Source organism: Ciconia boyciana, chromosome 1, assembly GCF_034638445.1.
Source record: "Ciconia boyciana chromosome 1, ASM3463844v1, whole genome shotgun sequence".
Classification (NCBI taxonomy): Eukaryota; Metazoa; Chordata; class Aves; order Ciconiiformes; family Ciconiidae; genus Ciconia; species Ciconia boyciana.
In genome coordinates, this window is record NC_132934.1 from 205745318 (window position 1) to 205768565 (window position 23248).

At 37.3% G+C, this 23248-nt stretch overlaps 1 protein-coding gene across 1 annotated transcript in view; it reads right to left on the reverse strand.

The window, feature by feature from the left end:
* Positions 1-23248, reverse strand: part of CNTN5 (contactin 5) — a 270290-nt gene that overhangs the window by 40743 nt on the left and 206299 nt on the right. The window contains exon 14 of the mRNA XM_072858415.1: positions 12919-13039. Coding sequence (XP_072714516.1) covers positions 12919-13039 — 121 coding nt within the window. The remainder of the gene's footprint in view (positions 1-12918; positions 13040-23248) is intronic.

Below are 23248 nucleotides of genomic sequence, written 5' to 3' on the forward strand. Positions count from 1 at the left end.
CTATAACGTCCCACTCCCACCCCCAGTTTTCTTCTTTAATTCTTCCTGATATTGATATTACTGGTGTTTGAAAACATTTGCACTTGCCAAACTAAATTGGAGGCAAGGTTCTCCTGGTTCAGGACCCTCTTCCACAGTTGTTGTAACCAGATGTTTAGGAGAAAATGTGCATCTCTGTCATGGGTAAATGCAGAATAAACATCTCTCTTGTGGTTTCTTATGCTTAAAAGCTTATATAAGTCTTGAAGGACAAGACACAATACTTCTGTAAAATATTAATATTATTAATAGCTATAATTATTTATGACAAATCTGGATTTTCTTGGCATCCAAGACCCTTCTGATTCTTTTCCATCCTCCTGTTGTTGAAGGCTGACATTTTCCTTCTGCTCCTATACAGATGGAGGTCTGTGAAATCAGAAATGCGCTACTGGGCACTTTCTCCCAAAATGAAACTGCAGGAAGGGTGATGATGGAAAAACTTTATTAATAGAAAGCAACTGCTGCTACACTTTTGTGGGAGCCCAGTGCTGTTTGCATGTATCATGAGCTGTAGTGGAGCAGGTCCTTTGGATACCTCCATTCCCATGAGCGGTGGCGGGTGGTGCGGTCCCACTTGCTGAACTGTCAGAGTTCAGCACCTGCGGATCAGGGTGGCAAACACTCAGGTCTGGTGCCTCCATTTGAAGTGGCAGTTGTAGCCAGGATTTCTGCATTACCAAGCTCAGCATTATTCCATTTTAGTGCTACTTCTTGCAATTAAATCTTTTGCTGGCTAGAATCCTTAGCCCATGAGTAGAAACAAATTTATCTGAATATCAAAGGCTAAAAAAACCCATTAACTGAAATACTTTTAGTTGCTGGGATTTTTTGTAATTTTCAGCTGCAAACAGCTTTATATTTCCTTTGATATGCCTTCAACAAAAGCATGTTTGCATGAACTATGACAACAGTATGATCAGAGTTTTGTAATAGTTGAGCTCAATAGCTTCAGAGTGAAAGAGACATTGAATCCTTTAAATAAGAAAGCAATTTACGCTATTCACTTGCCTCTGCTTGGCAATGATCTACAAGCAACTAATTGACATTAACATGTTGAAAATATATGTCATTTAGAAATAATAGCAACAAAAAAAGACAAATGAATGTTTGAAATTCAAGGGATTCAATTCCTTCAATTCCAGGAATGGAAGGAATTCAGTAAAGATAGTATTATGGATGTATGATGGAAGAAGATTGTCTCCACAACACACTGCGGTCCTCTTCACAGGAGCCCAGGGTACAGCTCTGAGCTATAGGAAGAACAAGGTTTTCCCCTTCCATGGGTGGTGAGCAGCTTCACTGCTGGGAGTCTCTCCTCTTCCCTTGTTCTGCCTGCTCAGCAGGCTTGACTTTGCCGCTGCCAGTGCCTTCATTGAGTCACAAACAGTGCTGGGATAAGATGGTGCCCACCCTTGGACACCTTGTGACTCTTGGCCTTCTGGAGTCCCATCTTCATTTGCAGTTGAAAGGTCTTGCTTTTCTTCCTGGGAGAAAACATGGCAGAAAGATGTGTCCTCTGCATTCCTGCCTTCCTGACAAGTGTTTGCTGTTCTCTGGTGGGAAGCACCAGGTCAGGCCTTCGTCTTAGAATAGCAAGTCCTGGGGCTAATTTAATAAGAGGGTGATCTTCAATCTCCATCATCTATTGTTTCAGGCTATCTGTTGATGTAGGAAAATACTAGTGAAATTTTTATTTGTAGCCATGAGGGAAAGTTTAAAGGAAAGCTGGGATCTTGATACAATCATATGCTTTTACTGGGTTGGAGCCCTAGGCCCAGAATTATATCATGGTCCCAAGCACAAACAAAATTAAAGGGAAATATTTTAGTACTTTTCCTCTCAACAATATTTCTCCCATGCACACCAAATGTTATTAAAGAGTTTCTGGCCACTGTATTATAGGCAAAAGAACAAGCATCTTGCTTATATAAAAATATGTAAAATATATTTATGCAGACGTCTCCTGCTAAATTCTCAATATATTTTGTTGTTGGAGTTGTCTCATGTTTTTTAAACCTTTTAAATGCATTCCTAGTCATGACAATGTGTCATTATGCTTTCTGAGATGTGTGCTCTTACACAGTCTGCAAGATGACTGCGAAAAAGCATTTCCATTTCCAACAGCAGGCATTCTTGAAAGCGGATTAATAAAGGACAAAAGCCTCAGTGATGACAAATGTATGACAGTTAGCCAGGACCTGAGTGCTATGCAGATGTCACTCATTTTTGTAGAAATCTCATTAAATTTTATGCTTGGATGTAATCATTCATGGTGTCAGCCGTATGGCTAATGCAAAGAAGCTTTTCTCCCAAGGGCTGTGTTATTGTTCAGGATCTCTAAAACAATTTTTTAGTTCAGAATAGCCAATTGAGGAAAAAATGCACAGTCTGCTCAAATGCTTCTCTGGAAACTACACAAAAATGACTGGTCATAAATGCACTACAGTGCAGTCGACCTTCATAGAGAAGACATTTGGGGGCTGCGATAGACTCTTATGCAGGTCTAGGAGCACTGGAAACCCAGCGTTAAGGATATTAGTCAGTTATCTTCTTTCAGAGCAATTCCATAGATTGATACTTCATTTCAGGACATGCGTGACTGCATTTTGGCAAACTTGTTTTATGTGTCTTTTTATTGTTGGAATGATCATCCTGAGAGGTACTTTAGATTACTTGCTATGGTACAATGTTAATGTGAGAGTTCTTGAAAGAATATTACCAATAAGAGCTGTAGTCATTCAGTGAGGCAGTGCCCTTTCCCTGTATCCCAGAATGTGTGCTGATTTACTTCACTGCAGCCTGACCAGGATAATTCTTAATTTTACCAAACAACTAAGAAGCCTAATATGTAGCAGTTCATGAACACAGATTTCTTGACCTGAAGATTTTTCTTTCTGAATGACACGCTGTACTGGCTTGTCATCAAGAAGATGAGAGGTCAATAAAAAGAGGAAAAGAAAGAGGCAGTAACTACAGAATGATGGAAAAGGTGCTTGAGAAAACAGGAGCTTGATTGTTTCTTGTAGTGTAAGTCCCTTTTGCTGTGCCTACCTACAGCAGATGAAGTGTTTGCACAAGGTGGGGAACAAGAGGATGGAGAGAAAGTTTGATGTATAGTGAATGCAATGGTTACCATGTCTTTAGTGGATACATCCGTATCCCCATTCCCTCCACGTCTGGTGTACCCAAGTGGTTTCTGTAAGGTAACTACATAAGGGCCCTGGGCAGATGGGAGAGGTTATACCTCAACCAGTGGCAGGACAGATAGGGAGGTTAGACTCAGGGTTGAAAGGTAAGAAAGAGAAGACATTGATGTTCCAGTCTGAATAGTCTTAACTCATTCCAGGGATGAGGGTCACGAGAAATCGTTGGTGTCCCGCCTGAGAAAGCCTTTGGTGGTACATATGTAATTTTGTGCTCCTTTGCCCTGATGACTTCTCTGCCTTGTACAAACCTAAAAAGAGGGGTTTTGAGCAAGACAACCTTGATAGCTGCTGAGCGTTGTGAGCTCAGATGCCAGACTCCAGTACAGAGCCTCTGAGCTGGATCTTTGTGTAGTGGCAGTTGTGACTTGACACAAAATGTATGGACAGTGCAGGGAACATGAACTGAAATTTCACCTTAGGAGAAAAAACACCAGTAGCCTATGAATTGCATTGTGAATGACGTAACTAGCAGAATAGAATAAGAAACTGAGTTTTAGACATGCCTCTTTCATTGGCATGTCCTACTGACCACATTTAGCACTGTAGGGCATCACTTGCCAGTTGTCCCAATTCTGGTCCGCGCTGCCTCCTTCACTCTTTGCAATCACAGTGTCGGCACCAGCACTCCCAGAACTGCATGGGTCTCTTTCGGGCACTGAGTTTGTGAACATCACCACATCGGATTTGTATTTTTGTACTTGTTTCTAGGCACTTTTTTTGACTAAAGTTATAGGTATGAGTTAAGTTGACGTTTGTAAAAAAGTTTCTTAGACAGAACAAAGGGTCTTTTTTAAACTCTTAAAAAAAACATTTTTAAAGATATAAATCTCTTTCCCTTTCACACCACTGAAGATATTATCACAAAGGTCCTGTTGCAAGATCCGATTGCTGGAAGTGTTTTGGTCTGGAATCTGTGGGTTAAGGACTGATGCTCCAGCTACAGTAATATACTATCTTCTAATATTGTAAATGTTTCAGCTACACTGATATACTGAAAAGGGCCAAAGCACAGATCTGAACTCTAGCACTGATCCTATGCAGTATTATGTCATCAGCCAGTCCCTATCCTTATTTCAACCTTGTGCAGTTATGACTTTCCCAGGCAATGCCTTGGCACAATTAATGGACTACCATGGGCTGGGGCAGATCCCAACAGGCAGTTTGTCATGCCCATCCTTTTCTGAGAGGGGAGGGGGACCGGGAATGTAGCTGTGTGGATGGGAACTCTGCTGCACCCATTGGCCTCAGGGAGCAGTTTACTATTATGGACATATTCTGTCAGTCCAATTAATGGGGTCTGTGCTTAGGGCATCTTCCTGGCCTTTGCTACAGCTCAAATGTAATTTCAAGGACCAGCAAGAATCTGCTGACCTTGTTTACGTTCCATTTAATAATGTTGTGTCTGATGGCCTTTAAACCCAAGTGCTTGTCTTTAAGTTTTATTGGCAATATCACAACTGAAAGGAGCAGTGTGGTCAACCTAACCAGCAGTTCCTGCCTTATATTTGCTCCAGGTCAGTGGAGTTCAGAGGAAACATTACTTCTCCAAAAATATATCATAAGAGTGGATTTCTTGCTTAGATTGGTAGTTTTGCCAGTCTACAAGATGAATAGCTTTAGCCTCTTTTATTTTTAGACCGCAAAATGTGTACTCTTAAACTAGAGTTTGTAGTCACAAAGGCTTTCATCCTTTCACACTACGGGATTGCTCTCTGCTCCATTTCAAGATCCTACAGCATCCAGGTAGCTGTCTGATCTTAAAGCTCATTTTACTTACAGTAGGCATGCATGGAGCATTTGGTTAGCTTTCAGTGCACAGTCTTACAATACATGTTATACATTGTAGAAGAAAGCTGATTTTAATCTTATTTTTAAGGAATCTTCCTACCATGAATGTTGTACTAATATTTGTATAGTTCAAAGGATTTTAATTAGTTTTGTATATGCTAATAAGTTTCCAAGGGTGTACAGCATTGATGCAGAGAATTAAGAATACTGGACATTATTTTTTTCTTCCTCTAGAAAAGCACAATTTCTATGGACATCCATAACAATAAAAAACACATTTTGAGCAGTAAGAGTGAAAAAGATAATAAAAGCAAACAACAGCGAACAAACTATTACTAAAATACCCAGAAAATATCTGGCATCTAAATCTACTAAAATCCTTAAGTATAGACCAATGAGATAGTACTGGAAACAAAGTTAACTGTATTAATGCTTAGAGAGGATAGATCAATTTGTAACAGAATTGAGACCAAAAAATTATTTATCTTCGAGTTTCTCTTAAAACATATTTTATATTATGTATAAATACATAAATTTTATATAAATATATTTATTTTTTATTTTTATATAAATATATAAAGTATTAAAATTACTAGATGTGCTGAAACAATCTTTTACGTGATCACTGATGAATACAAGGAAACACACAGAACTAATTTCTCTGCGTTTTATTTATTCAACCTCTTTTTTTACAGAAGATGGCACTTTTTGTTAGCACCTCAAATTAAAAAATTAAGCAAACTTGCCTGGCTACTGCATTACTGTAGTTCCCTTGCAAAGAGCTAATGGTCTTTTTCTTTGCTATGCTCTCCCAGACTTAGTTACCTTGTAGTGTCAACCTTTGCTACAGGTTACGGTTTACACTGTTTACGTTGCAGAAAGTCAAACATTGAATAAATCATTTTGGGACTAGTACCCTTTGCTCCTGTGCAAAACCAGAGATCAGGCTGCGCTGTATCTACAACAAGTAAGTGGAGCAATCTGAAAGAAAGTTTGGTAATTTGGAGATGAGCTGGCTGCTCCATAAACTGTTGTAAGGCAGCATGCAATGCAGCATCCAGCATCTATCGGAGTAGTTTGCAATTAATGCTACTTACTCTCTTGGGTATAACGTATTGTAAACCAGCCTTGCAAGGGTAATTTACAAATAGGACTTAAATGATGGATTTATTTGACAACTTAAAGTTACTGAACCCAATCATTTATTATGATAAAAAGCTTTCATTTATTAAATAAATATTAAAATACTGGAGACTTGGTACCGTTGATTAGGCACTGAAGCTTTCACAGATGTAAAAAAATCCTTCAGCTTCATAACCTTGTATTCCTAACTCAGTCATGATGATCCTAAAAAGAAATGTGATGCAAATAACCTACATCAGTGTTTGTGGTGTCACTACATCTCTAACAATATAGAAGTTTATATAGGAAAAATCACTCACTCAATTCTAAATGTTTGAAGCACTGTCCCACACATCAGATAATAGTATCATGGTAAATTTGGCAGTGATCCTCTAATCTGCAAGAAACTCCCTGGTGTTCTTGGAAACTGCTGCTGCACCAGGAGTACCACTCACCTCAGTGCAGGCGACAGGGATCTCTACTCTTAACAGAATATAGGGAGCCTCACACTGATCTTTATGAAAGCATGTTAGACTCCTGTGTGATGTCCCCAACTCCCACTGTTTTTCTTTGCTGAACTGTACAGATGCTTTTCTAAGCCAGCTCTCCAAATTTGCAGAAGAAAGAGCAAGGAATATACAATAACTAGTTTTGGTAGGAGATTTTTTACTCAAGCTTTTCCTTATTGCAGCCTATGGCAAACCAACACTTCAAATGAGTTTGTTAGAAACTGTGTGTTTCAAGAGCAAAGGGATACCTTTTGCCAAAAGTGAATGTAAGAAGTAGCCTTCTGCTCTTAGCTATAAGTTCTGCTGGTGTTCTTCAAAACCTCCCTGTCTATGAGTAACAGATTTTGTACTGATGAATTAAATAAACACAAAGTGAAAACCACTATTGACCTTTTTTAATGTAGTTGATTAGACCAACATAAGGTAATAAAGTTTAGCCTCTTCACGGTGTCAACATTTTTTATGACAGAAGCATTTGGTGTTTTAAATGTCTCTACAGTGAAACATGGTGGAAGCACAGGATCATGAAGGACCTTTGTAATGAAAATATGAATGCACAGATTGCTTCAAATTTCTACAGCATAATGGGGAAATAAGAATATAATAAGCCTTTTTTGGAAGACAGGCTTTAAAAACCAAATTAACTTACCAAGCAGGCATTGTCTTGAGGAAACCTGACACATTGCTGGCTACAAGATCACCTGAGACATCTGTGAGATGCAAGTCTCCTGGCTGGTACTTGGGTGTTTGGTAACCATGTTTGTGATCATACCATTAGTGTCAGAACATGACATGCATATTTATCCTGTATTAGAGCCTTCTGCTATGGTAATCACTTCTTTGTGAAAAATCAGTATAGAGACAGCTCGACTACTGGTGTGCCAATGATAGATGGAAAACTAGCCAAGCTGAAACATTCTGCTATTCTGCTTCTCTGCTCCTTAATATTCACTGGAAGTTGAAGATCTGGGTGGAGAAGTAAAGGCTGGTAGCCAGACAAATCACGTGGCATGGGAAAACTATTCTTGGACTGATATCAAGAACAGGATTGACATTCATAAAAATCATAAATCACTTCCTCTTCTTAAATGGCTGATGACTTCTTGTGCTGGGGTAAACATTCGTTGACTGTGTAGCAAATAGCTATATTCTCCTGTAAACACCCTTGTTTGCGTGGCAAACGGCTATTCCGCACATATTTTCCTTGGGTGAGTAAACAACACAAGGCATAAATGAAGTGAAATCAGGCAATGAGTTGGGTGTCAGGAATGTAAGTTCATAGCTGTGATTTTTGTTATATTAATTCACTTCACTAAAACCGTTTCTTTGACCATCAGACATACGTAATTCCTGTTATGGGATTCCTCTGAAGTAGCACATTTGTGCGGGCCGGGTGCCAGAATAGTTACTACCCTATGTGAAAAGCTATTTTCTCTTCTGGATGTCCTTGAGCTGTATCAGCCTGCCCTATATGTCGCCTTCTGCTGCTACGGGCTCTGATGACTGTCTTCCAGAAAGTCTTAAGGCTTTATCACTATCTGCCTCATTGCCCTGCTGCAGGGCAAATCCAGTGCAGAGGGTGCATGCCCGTTATTTAGCTTTTCCCTTTCCCAATACACACTTCAGTGTATTGGCTTAAGCTGTTGACAGTGGTTCCCCTGAGGACTATGCTCATTTTTGGGCAGTAGGCAACTCAATGAAAGAAGCAAATATTCGGGTTGTTGGAGGTATCCTAAAGTGTGCCCTACACAGTCAGGCTCTCATTTCTTTGTCTCCTGACTTCTGTGTTCCTGGCTACTTTGCCTCAGAAAGGGGGTTGAATGCATCTTGATCCCACCTAAACTACTGTCTGTAGATACGGCATGCTCTTGAGGAGAGGCAAGAGTGATTTTGAGGCTGGGTCTAAGGCAGCTAAAAAGAAATATCCTACCTTGTACATGAGCACTACAGTTACTAAACTAATTGTAAGTGGTTGGCATCGCCTTTTCTGCCTTAAATCAATCCTGGACTTTGAGCTGAATCCTCTCTCTCATCCTCCCCATACTCAGAGTGTAAAGAACCTCTGCTGACTTCCACAGAGTCAAGGTGTGTATCTAGAGGGGATGGTGGATCTCAGATGGATGAATAAAAGGTCATGACTTACTTCTTCAGGTACCTAATAAAAAGAACAACTTGTGATGATGAATTGCAGAGAATTTTGTAGAACATGTTTTGGAAAGGAAATGCTTTTGCAAGTTAGGTAGTAGCCTACCTGAATATAAACAAATGATGTCAGGTACATCAGGACAGCAGTCCTCTGAAGGTCACTGGTGACTAGCATGAGACTACTGAAATACTTCTTATTCATAACCCATTCCAAGACTAAAATGGAAGACACTTAAGCTGGAAAGCTAATGTACTGCCTGACAGGTCTAGCTGCCAGCAGAACATCTCTTCCTAATGAAATCCGCATTATTGGTAGCATTAGAAAAATGAAACAGAAAGGGAAAAATAAATAACTTGGGCTGGAAAAACAGCATTTTGGAAGCAGAGAAATTACTAGGCACCACTAAAAAGTTATTTCTTACTTTAATATACATAATTTAATGACATTTTCAAAGCACTTAGAAAAAGTATTTAAGTTTTGTTTTGAGTAGCTGGTGCTGACAGAATTTGAAGCTTGGTTTTGTCCAAACATGGTCTACACTATCTTTTCATATATAGTTTTAAAGTGTTCCTGGAAGAGATTCACTAGATAAAAACCACTATGGAAATAACATTCGACATGTATTTCACTGCAACTTACCTAAAGTCAAGAACTCTGAGGTAGTGAATTTGAAAATGGTTTTAAAAAATCTATAAACCACTGTAGAAAGTTACAGAATAGAAACCTGCCGCTGCCTTCATTTCTTTGGTTGTTCACACACACATATATGTATGCATGTAGTAATCAATTCAGAAATCTTGCAGCATTAATTACCTCCTTGTAAGTAATTACACTCAAAAGAATTGAGATTTACTTGGCACTATTAATTCTCTGTTCTTCAGATTGTCTTTCGTTGGTGACATTTTTGAAATGTAACTTCTACTGTATAATGCAGGGCAAGGAAGAACAAGGGCAAAAATAATGACACAATTAATTCCCTGGGCTATATTCAAGGGATCTTCCAATAGAGCAACTAGCAAGTATGGTTTCAAAAAAGATAAAAACGGTTTCAGGATACTCCATGCCTTCTCCGTAATAAATGATACTGAGACATTGGAATTGCCTGGAAATGCAGTGGTGAGTGTCTGTCTGTTGAAGATCAGCATGTTAGTTATGAGCAATAGGAGTCCGCAAAGAGTTTGTTTCTCTTTCCCTCATCTGAAGAGGCTGCAACAAGGTATAGTAGTCTTCCAAGTCCCTTGTAATAAAGTTCTAGAAAACTGCCCTTTGACTTAAAAATAATGCACCAGTTGAATATATAATTCAGTATAAATTTAGGCATTTTGCTAATAGCAATAATTCTGATATTCATGAATATCTAAAGGAGGGAAAATTAGATTATTTTAATTTAATTTATTTGGTATGTCCAATTTATTTCCTGTAACAATGGTGCAAGCAGAACGATTTTTTGAGTAAAAATTACAAGGATATATTAAAATATCAGATGAACCTTACAATATAACTAATGATTGAAATGCTGTTGTATGCTGGTATGATATTATCAGCATTCAAGACTGGCATTTTCTGCAGAGGCAAAAGGAGAGAGAGTAAGGTCAGAACAAGGATGTGCTGGAACTTTGCTCATATCAGTACTTCTAAGAGTTCATAACAAAGCGTCTGCTATCTCAGTTTGGCCATGGACTGTAACATTTAAAACACAAGGATGTTTTGTAATATGAATAAAATTAAATTCTTTTACCTAGAAACTATACAGGAAATAAAGAATAATATAGCTTTGGATTTCAGACTTTACTGCATAGTGGCAATGAGTTTTCTTCATAGATGATGACTTCCTCTGTCAGGTGGAATTCTTCAGAGTTTACTGAAATATTTATTGAAATATCTGTTGCTGCTGGTCTGTTCTCTTAAGCAATGTCCGGTATCTCCAAAAGCTAAACCTAAAGTTTGAAAGATGCTGCAATTTGGGAACATCAGACAGTGTCAAACTGCAGACGCCTGAGAGCACTCTATAGACTGGGACAGGTGAAGAAAAAAGAATTAGAGGTACTGAAATGAAAATTAAATGCCTGTAACAGTATAAGGAGAGATAAATTAGATTCTACTAAATATTTTGGATTTTTGAAATGCTGAGGTCTATAAAAGAGTAATCATTAGCAACTTTGCACTGAATGTGCTTTAAACATTTTCTGCAATACAAAAGAAAACCATCCTACATTTTTTGGTGAAAGCAATACTGACACTGTAGGATCTTATTGCCTTCATTTGCATAAGTTTTACAGATATCTTAAGGAAATTAATGACTTCAGCAAACCAACCATATCCTATAATTTCATGAAAACTGAATTTTACATCAGGACAAAAGCAGTCACACAGTATAAAGCATTTTGTGAAAGCGATGCAAACATTTCTTACTGTATCCTATAATTATCCAATCATAGAAACAAGAAAAAGAGAACATTGTAAGCAAAGTATGTTTGAATTTAAATTCCATTATAAAGCAGTCATAGTTTTCTTTTCATCAGCAAGTTGGCATGGTAATTAGACACCCACATACATACATTCTGATACTGCTTACAATGCCCTTTTTTTTTTTCATCTCAGACCTCTTCCTCAGAGAAGTATTTATCTCCTACATCAAATTCAATAAACTCATTTACACAACTGGTATTCTTAAAAAAATAATTTTGTGGCCAGTCTGCAGTGTCCTTGATAGTAGTAAGCTAAGAGATTTGGTCACTTAATAAGTTCAATGGTATTAAAGTTGAGATTGCCTTGCCTATCCATAGAGCCTCCAGCTCCTGTCTGAGAGAGGTAAAGGTAACACATAAGGCCTTGTGTAACCCACAAGGATGACTCAGATTTCATAAGGCAGCTAAAATGGCATTATATGACTGTATTGAGGCAACTGAATACCACCATCCCAATAGTGCAATAGCTCATAGAAATCTGATGGTCCTCAAAGTGACTTTATGGAAATATTTAACAGCTACTTTCATGAAAATGTGAAGAGCCCTGCAGTCAGCCAGAAACATTCTTTATAATTTAAAGCATATATTTGTCCTAAAAGTGATGGATATGAACTTATCAAATCTAAAGAAGTGGTGGAATGTGGTAGAATAAGTATTTTTGAAAGATTATAATAGCTGAATAGCTTTGATTTTTTTTTTTTTAATCTGGAGTTTTTCAAATACTAATAAAATATCTACCTTGATTTATTCTTTCAAAAATTGTATAATCCGCAGTGAACCTACCCAGCTGTGCTACCTAGCAGGGATCCATCTATTTTGACATAGCAGCACCCACTGGTTGTATTGCCGGTAAGGGGCCCCTAACTCCCATCAGCTGCTGAACACACATGTGCATGCACACACCCAGAAGTAGTGCAGAACGCAGCAATACTCTGCTTAAGGGAATGCACATGTGGTGCTAACACCCTGCTTCACTGTAAGCTAACTGGTGTCCTAGATAGGATCTGGGATCCTGCAGGACAATGACTCTGTGTTCATGTGCATAATCAGGAACACTGAATGGCAGGTAAAGCAACTCAACAGGTTACAGGACTGGGCCTAAAGATGCAGTAAAAATTTGGTCACAATTCCATGTGGGAAAAACAAATTCCTGTCATATTAGGGGGCTTTTGGTTCATTGTTCATATCTATCATTTTACAAAATGCTGCATGGTCCCTCCTTATAGGAAGGGAATGAATATTCCTAAACTACTACACCTGAGAGAATGGCTTGGCCATAAGATAAAATGTAAAGCATCATATAAAAAAGCACAGAATCCATCATACCTACCTTACTCAGGCCTGTGAATGCTAATTGTCTACATTTTGACTAATCTGGTATACCTTTTGTGCTATTACCTCTCTTAAGACTGTACATCCATTAACCAACTGTCTTTAGTTTCTCATTGCCATATCTGCAGGTCAGTTTATGGTGAAACTGCTTTCAAAGACAGTAGGTTAATCCTAAATGTTTTCAATAGTATCAAATCTGAAGAATAATGCATAGCACAGATGTCCCCAAAGCCCACATATCTAAATTCCCTGGTACAATAGTTTCTGGTGATTGTGTTTTCAGGTGGCACCGCGAGCGTACTCACCCCTAACAAGCAGCTCTGTCTCATCTGACACGGTGTCCGCTGCAGTCTGAACCCTGCAGCCGTATCTCCCGGCGTGCATCAGGAGGATGTTCCTGATCATTAAATCTGCAGAGGACGCTTGCTGAAACAGGGATGAAGTGCCAGTTTAAAATTCAGTAAATCTACGTTCAAGGTAGTTCACGAAAGTGTTTTGTACAGTGTGAGAAACTCGTGACTGCAGCTTTCATCTTACAACATCTATGTGCCCTAATACCCTCTTTTGAGGATTATCAGAATACTGCATTTATACAATTATTAACAGGGATTAAAGGAGAGGATTTCAGGTTTTTCATAACTTTGACTTTGCTTAAAGCACACTGTGCTTATTTGCATGCTCAGAGAAAATGATTCCAAACTAGCACAAAGAAATTAATTAAGGAGATGGAGAGAAATATTTTGGATGCAATCCCTGGTATTAGAAAAGTCCTCTTAGAAATGAAGGGCTCTTTCTTCCTCTTCCTCTTCCCTACAATGCAGTGACATTTAGAGTATGTCTTGCTACTGTAATGAAATTAAGATAACTGGAAAGAGAATGTTGATTGATTTTTATTAACGCAGAGGAAATTAATACTAAATATGATTGAGGAAATATGAACAGATTCTCATTTTTCCTGTTGAAATCTGTATATATTTAAATCTGAAACATGCAATCCCTGAATGAGTGTGCACAGAGAACCAGGTCAAATTTTTATTTTTTAGTATTCTAGCCAACAGTAATGACAGTGCCCCAAAATTATGAGCAGAAAAGAGAAAATTGGGGATTAGACCGGCCTTTTGGAGGTTAAATGGCTTTTGCTAAGAATCTCTGTACTATTTCATAAATTCAAGAGATAATATTAGATTTTGCATGAAAAACCATTGTTATATCCAAACTTACTGGAGTCAATGAATGTTGCTCCATCAGATTTAGTGAGCCCAACTCCATAGATATTGTTGAGTTAATGTAGTCACTACTCAGGGACAGAACAGGTAAATGTGAACAAAAGTCACCCTGACCACATGGTGTAGCAATTGCAGTTTACTTTCTCAATTCTGTGTCCTAAAAATGCTTGCAACCTTTTGATTTAATGTAAGCACCAACAATCTTAGAAAATTACCATAAGAATTTTTGTTCCTTTCAAAGCATTTTTTTTCTCTTAATAGTCAAATGGAAATAATTTTAATGTATTAACCGAGGATAGACAAAATGTCCTGCAAATGTCTCTGAATTTCCTTATTATTTCTGTTTTGTACGATATGTGAACATACCATGTTATGTTTTTTCAACTTTAATGTAGAGTTTCTATAACATTATGTTATAGATTACATATAATTAATATTTTGGATATAATTATATAATATATAACATACAATTATTACACCTATACAATCTATAATATATAATGCATAATTTTAATAATTACACAAACAATAATATAGGATTTATAATATATAATAATGTATATAATATATTGTTGTATTATATAAAACACTGTTATATTATTCCACTATTCACTATTATATTCTCTAGAGTTTATATAATACTATAGATATAAAATATATATAAAATATATTATATCATGTATAGTACATTTTATACAATAATATAATATGACATAATGTAATGTAATAAATATGATACAATATGGTATACAACATATTATATATTTCTTATATTAAGTTATATTTACCATATATCATATATTGTATAGTGTATTTACATATTAATAATTAGTATATAGCTAATATAATATAATATAAATTACTGAATGTTATATATTATATACAAGTGTTTATATGCACCTCCTCAGTGTTTCACTTTAAGAAACATTTATTGAGTATAGGCAATTCCCTTCTCAGATTTTATTTACTTTGCTAACTTTGTCAAAGATCGACAGTCTTTCCTTGAATGACGTTCCCTATGTCATAATATTCCTGTGCAGTGGTTCTAATTTGAGTCATTTCGATCCTGAATAAGTAGAATTGTACCCTGCATTCAAAATAAATTCTTACTACGGGTCTACATATTGATAATTCTCTAACTGTGCTGGAAATAAGTCACTGACTTCACCTAGATTCATATTTGTCTGTTTTTTTGGCACATACTTATTCTGTGCTCAGGTAGTTGCACTCAGGTCTTTATCCTTCTCAGTCATTTGCAAGCTATGAGCTCCCACTTTATAACCAGTCATCCATATGTGCATGACCTTGTGCTTTGAAGTATTACATTTCTTGTCAGTTCCCATGTGTTATTTTCATCATCTGCTGTATTGGTGGTGTGTCTGATTTTGTACCATACAATTTTCATTTGCATACTTTTATCTCTTATGTTAAGGTCATTAAAGACAAGATGAAATAGAATTGGTTCCAAGATCCAATCTTCTATAATTTAGGGTTTTTTTTCTGGGTGGAAGAATTCCTTTTCAGCACATCTTGGCACACCTTCTTCAGCCAGTCTTCTCTTCATTTACATTTTTGGAATGGAACTTGTCATAATATTCCATCTAGCACCAAGGCAAAATCTTTACTGAAGCATATTCACATGCAAAGAAGGAAAAGAGAGATGGGACATCAAGGTTGCCACTGAGACCAAAGTGAACATGGGCATGATCTATAGCTTAATAACCCTGTAGATCTAAGAGTGTGAATACAGTGGTAGTGTTTTGCATTCTGAAGTGGCTTCGTTAATGATGTTGCTGGAGGGAAGATACTCAGACCAGTCAGGCCATAATGCAATTCCTATATTCTTGCTCTGGCGTATCAGAAATCACAGCAATGGAAAAGAATATCTGAGTACTCTGCAACTCTAAATGCAAAAGAAGAGCACTTCTACCAGGAATCAACTTCAGGATACAAATTTTGTAAGTTGTCTAGCACAGCAGCATTTACTAGCCATTGAAACATGGGTTGCTCAAGATGATTAGTGATTCTGGTACAAAGCCTTTGCTATTAGAAGGATAAGACCAGAATCAGTCCACATTTGTCCTCTCTTGAGGGTAATTTACATTTAATGTGTGTTTTGTTGTTAAGTGGGAGGAAAAGCATAATGGATAGCAACTGTCTGGTTTCATTGCTCAGGAGCTGTTAAAAATCTTGGCCGTCACTCTAACTTCCAGAGGGTTCATGACTGTGTGAATCCTAATGTCCTTATCAGGAAAAATATATGTATTTCATCTGCACACCTGTGTAACTGGGCAAACAAGCAGCAATTTAAAGAATCATTGCTCTAAGTGGAGAGCAGTGCAGTACAATAGATCCCCATGAAACACTTACATTTATTATAGCATAACAGGATGTGCAGCCAGCACTGCTCAGGCTTTGTGAGTGGAAAGAAATTAAACTCACTATGTTTAATACTGATGGATATATACTCAGACATTAGATGCTTGATCATGGGAAATAATGAGACATTTTAGCTTCCATTTAGATAAATAAGTAGGAGCTATGTTTGACCAGGACCTCTAAAAATACCATATTATTTACTGTATTTATAAAGTGGTGTTTATGAATTTTACAGACTATTCCAAGTCTTGGAAGATAGATTATTTTGTTGATCAGTTTATCCTGTAATCAGACGTTCAAGGCCACAACATGGCCTGGGAGGGTTAAACTCATGTACTGGCCTTCCAAATCTTAAGAAAATCTCTGCACCATGTCATTGCAGCTGCTGCTTAAATTTGAGCAATTACAATCCAGTTTAAAAAAAATGCTAAGCGGGAGTGCAGCAGAGACTCCATAAAGAAAAGTATCTAAGGTCAGAAACTTTGTCTTGTGCCTGTAGTCTTCACTCAGCAGAAAAAGACATAATGCTTAGCAAAAGCAGAGACATACCCTCCCCTTTGGGGAAGACAAAAACTGGGTGACATGGATGCAAACAGTGTAGAAAGATCTGTCATCTGGGCTAACATGAGTTGGAACAGCCTGGTGTATCAGCAACCATGTGGTCCCAATATTATTCAAAGCTGAAATTAGTGGTATTTAAATTTCTTTGTCTACATCTAAATTTCAACTTTATTAACAGTGTGTTTTTAAAATCTGCTTTTTATTCCACTAATTTTATGCTTTTCTGTGACAGGGCATATTTTGCAGCAAGTGCACTATTTCAAAGTAGCATTTTATTAGAAAAATCTATATTGCTTGGTGTTCTGAATATCACATATTACCCATTTAGCCAAGTATCAAAAGTATCCATATTTGTTCAGTATAAACTTCTACTGTGTGGAATATATCTTGTACTTTATCGAAGCTAAGGCTTAAAAAAAAAAAAAAACAAAACCAAAACAGATAGGTTTAACAGCCAACTTGTAATGATTTTAAGGAAAGCTAAATGTAACCTTCTAACCTTCAAGGCCAGAATCAGCTATGGACCTACTGTAACACTGAACACACTCCTGGTCTTCATTAAGCAGCAAATAAATAATAATACAGCTATCAATGCTATCTGTCATGACTAATGGTTCTCTCTAGGGCAACAAATTATTGTGCAATTCATATTATGCTCCTGAGTATCCCATTCATCAGGTTCTGGGCAGCTCCAGTGCTGAGTGCTGTGTCAATCTATTGTTCTCTTTGCTCCAGTGTGGCACGTTATCTGAGGTTATAGTTGTGTCTGCAACGCATCTAATTAGCTTTACCTGTAAGCTATTACTTGAAGTAATTTTGCACAGGAATCGGTGCCACCTATACATAGCATTTGCTTTTGATGTGGAGATACTTCCCCAGACTCAAAAAAGCTCCAAGGAACATGTAATATGCATGCTTTACTCAATGAGAATTACCTTGTTGGATTTGTCTTTTGCATCCATTGCCCTAATGCTGGGGATTTGCAGAGGAAAAAAAAAAGCCAACTTGCAGAGAACTTACTGTTAGTGTATTAATACTTCTTCAGCCATCCCACATCCCCACAGAGAGGAAGTTGTATGTGGATTTTTTCTTTTCCCTTTCATAAATCCTAAGAGGTTGTGAGTTGCTTTGCAGTAAAGTAACTTTTACGTATGGTTCTTCAAGTGAAGAGAATTACACTTATTCTTCCTGTGAGAGTGAGTTCATTATCTTGAGCCAGTTGCTAGGAAACCTCCCTGTTAATCTGTCCATTCATTTGCTGAGTTTTTATCTCTAAACCAAGGTGGTTCGTGCAGTATCCAACCTTTTCTTTTGAAGGCTTTGCAGAAGAACAATCTATAATCTGCCTGCATTTGAAATGGAGCTCACAGTTACACCGTAAAGCACTTTTTAAACATCTAGTAAGTCTCTTGTTTACTTCCCCCTACCTCTTCCATGGAAGAATTAAACAGTGGTTTGATTATTACACAGTTTATCACATATGTTCAGACTACAGAATCATATGGGGAAAATATATATGAATCCTAGGAACCTTAAATCATTCTCTTATCACTGTATCAATCCTAGCTTTCATTTAATCTGTTTCTAATGCTGCTCATTTTCCACATTGATCGTCATACTTCACTTCCACACTCCAACTGCAGTTCTGTGAACGTAGCTCTGATTTATCTTGGAAAGAGGGACAAAAAGGCAAGGAAGTTCAAAATACTGGGTAGTCAATAGAGATGATGTGCCCCTTGCAGCTCTCAGCTGCTGCACTGCAAAGGCCTGGGGTCTAGAAAGGCTGCCTATTATTGTACTGAGGATTCAGGTTGGGAACTCAACCTGGACAACATGCAGTGAAAATTGTCTCTCTGCTTGGGAAGAATATGTCTAAAAAGGGTAGTGAGACTGTCATAAATGATAATGATTCAACAAAAGCTTAAATCAATGGGAAAAAAAGAGTAGGCAAACACTGACTGCCATTGCAGGAAAACTTTTATGATGAAAGACTAAGGGGTGTTTAAGTCCTTTCTTTACTATGACTACAGGTGTTTACCGAGGCTTGCTGGCTGTCATCTAAATCTCTTGACAGTGAGAGGTGAAGATGCTTTCCTACAAAGTGGTTTCTATACAGAAGAGAATGCTTGAGAGGTACAAAAAGCTTGAAAAGTACCTAAACATTTTGTAAGGTCATATTCTGTGTAAACTGAGAACAGTAAAACAACGGTCTATAATTAAATGGGACTGAGATTTGATCCTAAACAAGAATGACCTGGGTTGTTAATGCTATCTTATTCGTCTTGAATGATTATTTAAAATATATGCATGTTTTTACAGATAACACACAAGTTAGGTGAATTCTTGACTCATACATTATTTGACTTAGCAAAATAGCCTTTATTAATAACATTCAGTCAGATTAAATTGAAAAATGATTTCACAGTTGAATTTTGATTGTTTGACATATTTGATTAGCGATGGAGTTTATTTTTGGTGAATATATCTGAAGCAAACTAATGATCTTACAGAATAACCTCATGGCAATTTTAGCTTTGTACCATCAACAGTAAGTGAAAAATAGCAATACAATAATTTTCTTTTAAATTATGCTGACAATTTATATGTGCATTATGATGGATTGTTGGCTTCAAGCCAACTTCTGTTCATAATACATTTAGGACAATTTAAGTGCCATTTCATGCAAATTCTCAGGTTTGAACACATCAACCACTTGCCTGTTTACTGCTTATGATGTTTACATATTGCAAATATTTAATCTTTTAAAAAGCAGCAGATTTCTCTGTTGATATAGTGATAATGGAAAATTATATTCTGAGTTCTGTCTTTTAATTATAGATGCACATTTGGAACAAAGAAGATTAAATTATTGTTATTGGTTTTGTTGTGATTAATGGTATGTGGTAGTATAATAATGGTAGTATAATAGTATCCAGGCTGATGCAGGTTGACTGAGGGATACCTGATAATACACAAGTTGCATTTTCCCCATCTATGAGAAGTAAAAAAGATGGTTTTCAAGGTTTTCAGGTTTGTGGATCCATAAGAATTATCCAGGGGAAGTGTGGACCCTTCCAGTGGCAGTATTTTTGAGCAGTTTGCATAGAGAAAGCAAGAATAATTAAAACAGTTGTTTTGGGTGAGCACTGGTGGTTGGGAGCAGATGCCAGAGGGCGTTGGGGTTTTGGGAGTGGATAGGGAAGACTTCAAAGTGCAGCTTGAATTGCTGCAAATGAGTTTGATTCATTTTATTGAGAGAAGGCAGAGGAAGAGATTAAGTTAAATGAGTATCAGATGTCAGGTAGTATGTCATGTACTGGAGTAGTTTTGTGAAATCTAGGGACTAAAGAAAACATAGAAAAAGTATTGAAAATGGGAAGGGATGAGAAAAAATAAGGGATATTTAATGGCAAGCTTCAGGACAGAGAAGCCCACTACACTCATGTTGCTAAATTCATGTTCTGTATCTGAATTGTCATTACCAGGAGAAAAAAGGAAGAAAAGACCAAATAATATGGGGTACCTGTGCTCCTGTTTAAAGATGCAGAAAGAGGGAAAAAGAGAGCATGGAGCTACACATATGATTTGAGTGGATGGGTGGTGATAGTGATGGATGATGACAGAAATGAAAGCAAAACCCATCTGGGACAAGTGTGTCACTTTGAGAAGACATCAAAACAGGAAGCATGAAGAGCAGACACGTGACTGAGATTTAATTAGTGTGCTGCATGAAGAATGTTGTCACAGCCTTACATGAACAGAGATTTATTAGCAGGGTCCATAGATGATGGAACACATCAACTCTAGCAAAGAAAGCTACCTAGGTGAGAAATAAAAAAAGCAAAGAGGAGAGAGAGAGAGAAAAGGAAAATGGAAAACTCTTCCCGGTGGCCAGCCAGAAAGAGTATTCTCCTCTTGAGGCTCTCCTCAGTGCAGTAGATGGTGATGAGGAAGATGATGATGAGGATTAATTTTGCCTTTTTTTTTCCTAGTGGTGTAACCTTTTCTTTGGGACCTACTCAAACTTCCTATATGTTAATGTTGATTGGAATATGTTAATTAAGAGCAGTTGTTGTTGCGGTTGATTGTTAAGCTTCTGAGCACATATATTGTTGGATAATATTTATTAAGTATTTACATGACCATTATCTACTTCACTGCACACTGTGATTTGGTTTACAAAACAAGAGACAAAGAAAGGGGGCAGGAGGGAGGGGTGAGTTTCAGGCCAGTAGGAACTTCTTCCCGTGAGACCCCACCATAAAAACACGATTGGGGTTTGCAGGTGCAAGGCCACAAGAACAAAACCAGGAGATCAGCAGTGTAAGAACTGCAAAGGAGAAATACTGCCAGGAAGGCTCTGGAAAACACTGCTACAACAGCTCGGGAGAAAGGTTGCAGAGCTGCAAGTGCAAAATAGACAGCAGACCTGCAAAAGGAAGGCCATAGTGTTAGGAAGGCTGATATTGATCAGGTGTTCAAACAATTGGCTGTGCTGTTATAAGCCAGATTAACACTATGCCAAGCAGTTAATGATGCATCAGCTGCAAGTAAACGGGAAAGAATGGACTGTCACGAAATATCTTTTATTTACCCCAAGATTTTTCTCTTTAGAATGTTTCTTGCAAACAAAGGTACAAAATACCTTAATAGAATAAACTAGTGTAAAAATTATCTGACTGTATTTCATGACTTTTTTATTACAATCTTTTTTAATAGTAATTGGTATTCAGGAATGTTAAGAGACTCACATTTTCCAAAATGCTCAGTTATCTCCTTCCTCCAAAGTAAAATTAAATAGGGGAGATGTTACTTATCATCTCTCTCCCTTACTCTCTATTCATAGCTAAAGGCACAAGCACTTGGGCACACCAGTTTACGTACTTGATTGATTCTAGGAAATGTTTAGAGTGTCCCGTTCTAATGCAGCATGCAAGTATGTCTATAAATTCAGTCAGTTCACTGGGACTGTTTATATCCTGGAAGTAACACATGGTAAAGTGCATTACTAGACCGTGGTCTTCACTGTGTTCAAATTTTGGTTTGTAGTTACCAGTCATGAAACACGCATTTCAAAGTTTTTTGACTAGAAATTCTTATTCCATTTTGTATCCTCCCTAGTTTACAAGAAATTTGTGTTACCAAAGACAAGATAAATTTTTTATTTTGAAACTGCTTCTGATCACACAAGTATTTAACTGCTGTAGCATGACAAATAGGCAAAACCTGGTAATGAGCATAGCACTGAAAAATCTGGAGATTTGAGTTGATGGTAATGGCTGTGTTCAGCCTCTTCCATCAGCAGGAAAGTATTGCAACAAACAGTGAAACAAATTGATAGCAATGAGGTTGATATAGCAACATTACTCTGAACAGAAATTCTCTGTGCATAAAGCACGTATCTTCTACAAGACTTTTGATAACTATTACTGTTTTCCTCAGTGTGGGGAGGAGGGAGGGTGTTAAATAAAACCCCTGTTTAATTAGCCTTGTTTGGTTTTATGTCCAGTAAAGAGGAAAGACATTATTATTAACAGCCTGCTGTTTTAATTGATTTCATGTAGTGTAGAACTTAGTGCTGCCTACTTAGAAAATGCTTAGGAAATTTTAATCTTAACTTCTAAAATATGATTAAAGTACTATAACAAACTAAGGAGAGACTTGAAAACGTAAGGGAAGGTGCAAAGTTATGCTCTCTCACAGGTTCTAGGTTATCAGATTGAAGTCTCCAGTGCTAGACAGTAGTTAATGTATTGTCTGGTTTGTATCTACCGGCCTTTTCTAAGTGAAACAGTAGATTTCAATTCAATTCCATGTGAACAAATGACCACTGTAAAATATAACATGACAAGTTGTGCTTATTACTTCCCGTGGTGGCAGTTTCAGTTAAGATCAAAGACCAAGAAGATATTGAGACTAAATCACTTTCCTGAGTCTGAAAGGTACTCATGCAGGTCAAGGTGAGGGACACTAAGGGCAATGCTGCTGCCTACCAGTCTGTGGATAATCACAATAAATCATTTTGCTTGGCTGTCATTATAACAGTATTGGCTTTCAAACACAAAGTTAGAATGATGATAGCTGGAGGAAAATCTACTCACAAAGTAAGTCAGATGTCTTTAGCTAGAAAAGGGATAGAACCAGGGCAAAATTAAGGTCAGTGGAGATCTTAGAAAAGAAAATTCTGAATAGAATTTTGAACAAGACTTCTGGATTTGGCACAAAGGACACAAAATCAAAGTTACCCTAATAAAAGCAAGCAGGTCTATATTTTCTGTCCTCAAGTGCTCACTGGTGTTGCTAGAATCTTGGCAATTCAGACTTCCATGCAAAATTGTTCCTATTAATTACACAGATTACACCTCACAGACCCTAAAATGTTATTGAGTCTTTTGGTAGACAAAGTAAAACTTTTCTAATGCCAAAAGATTCTTGCTATATGTAACTCTTTGCATTATTGTTCTGCTAC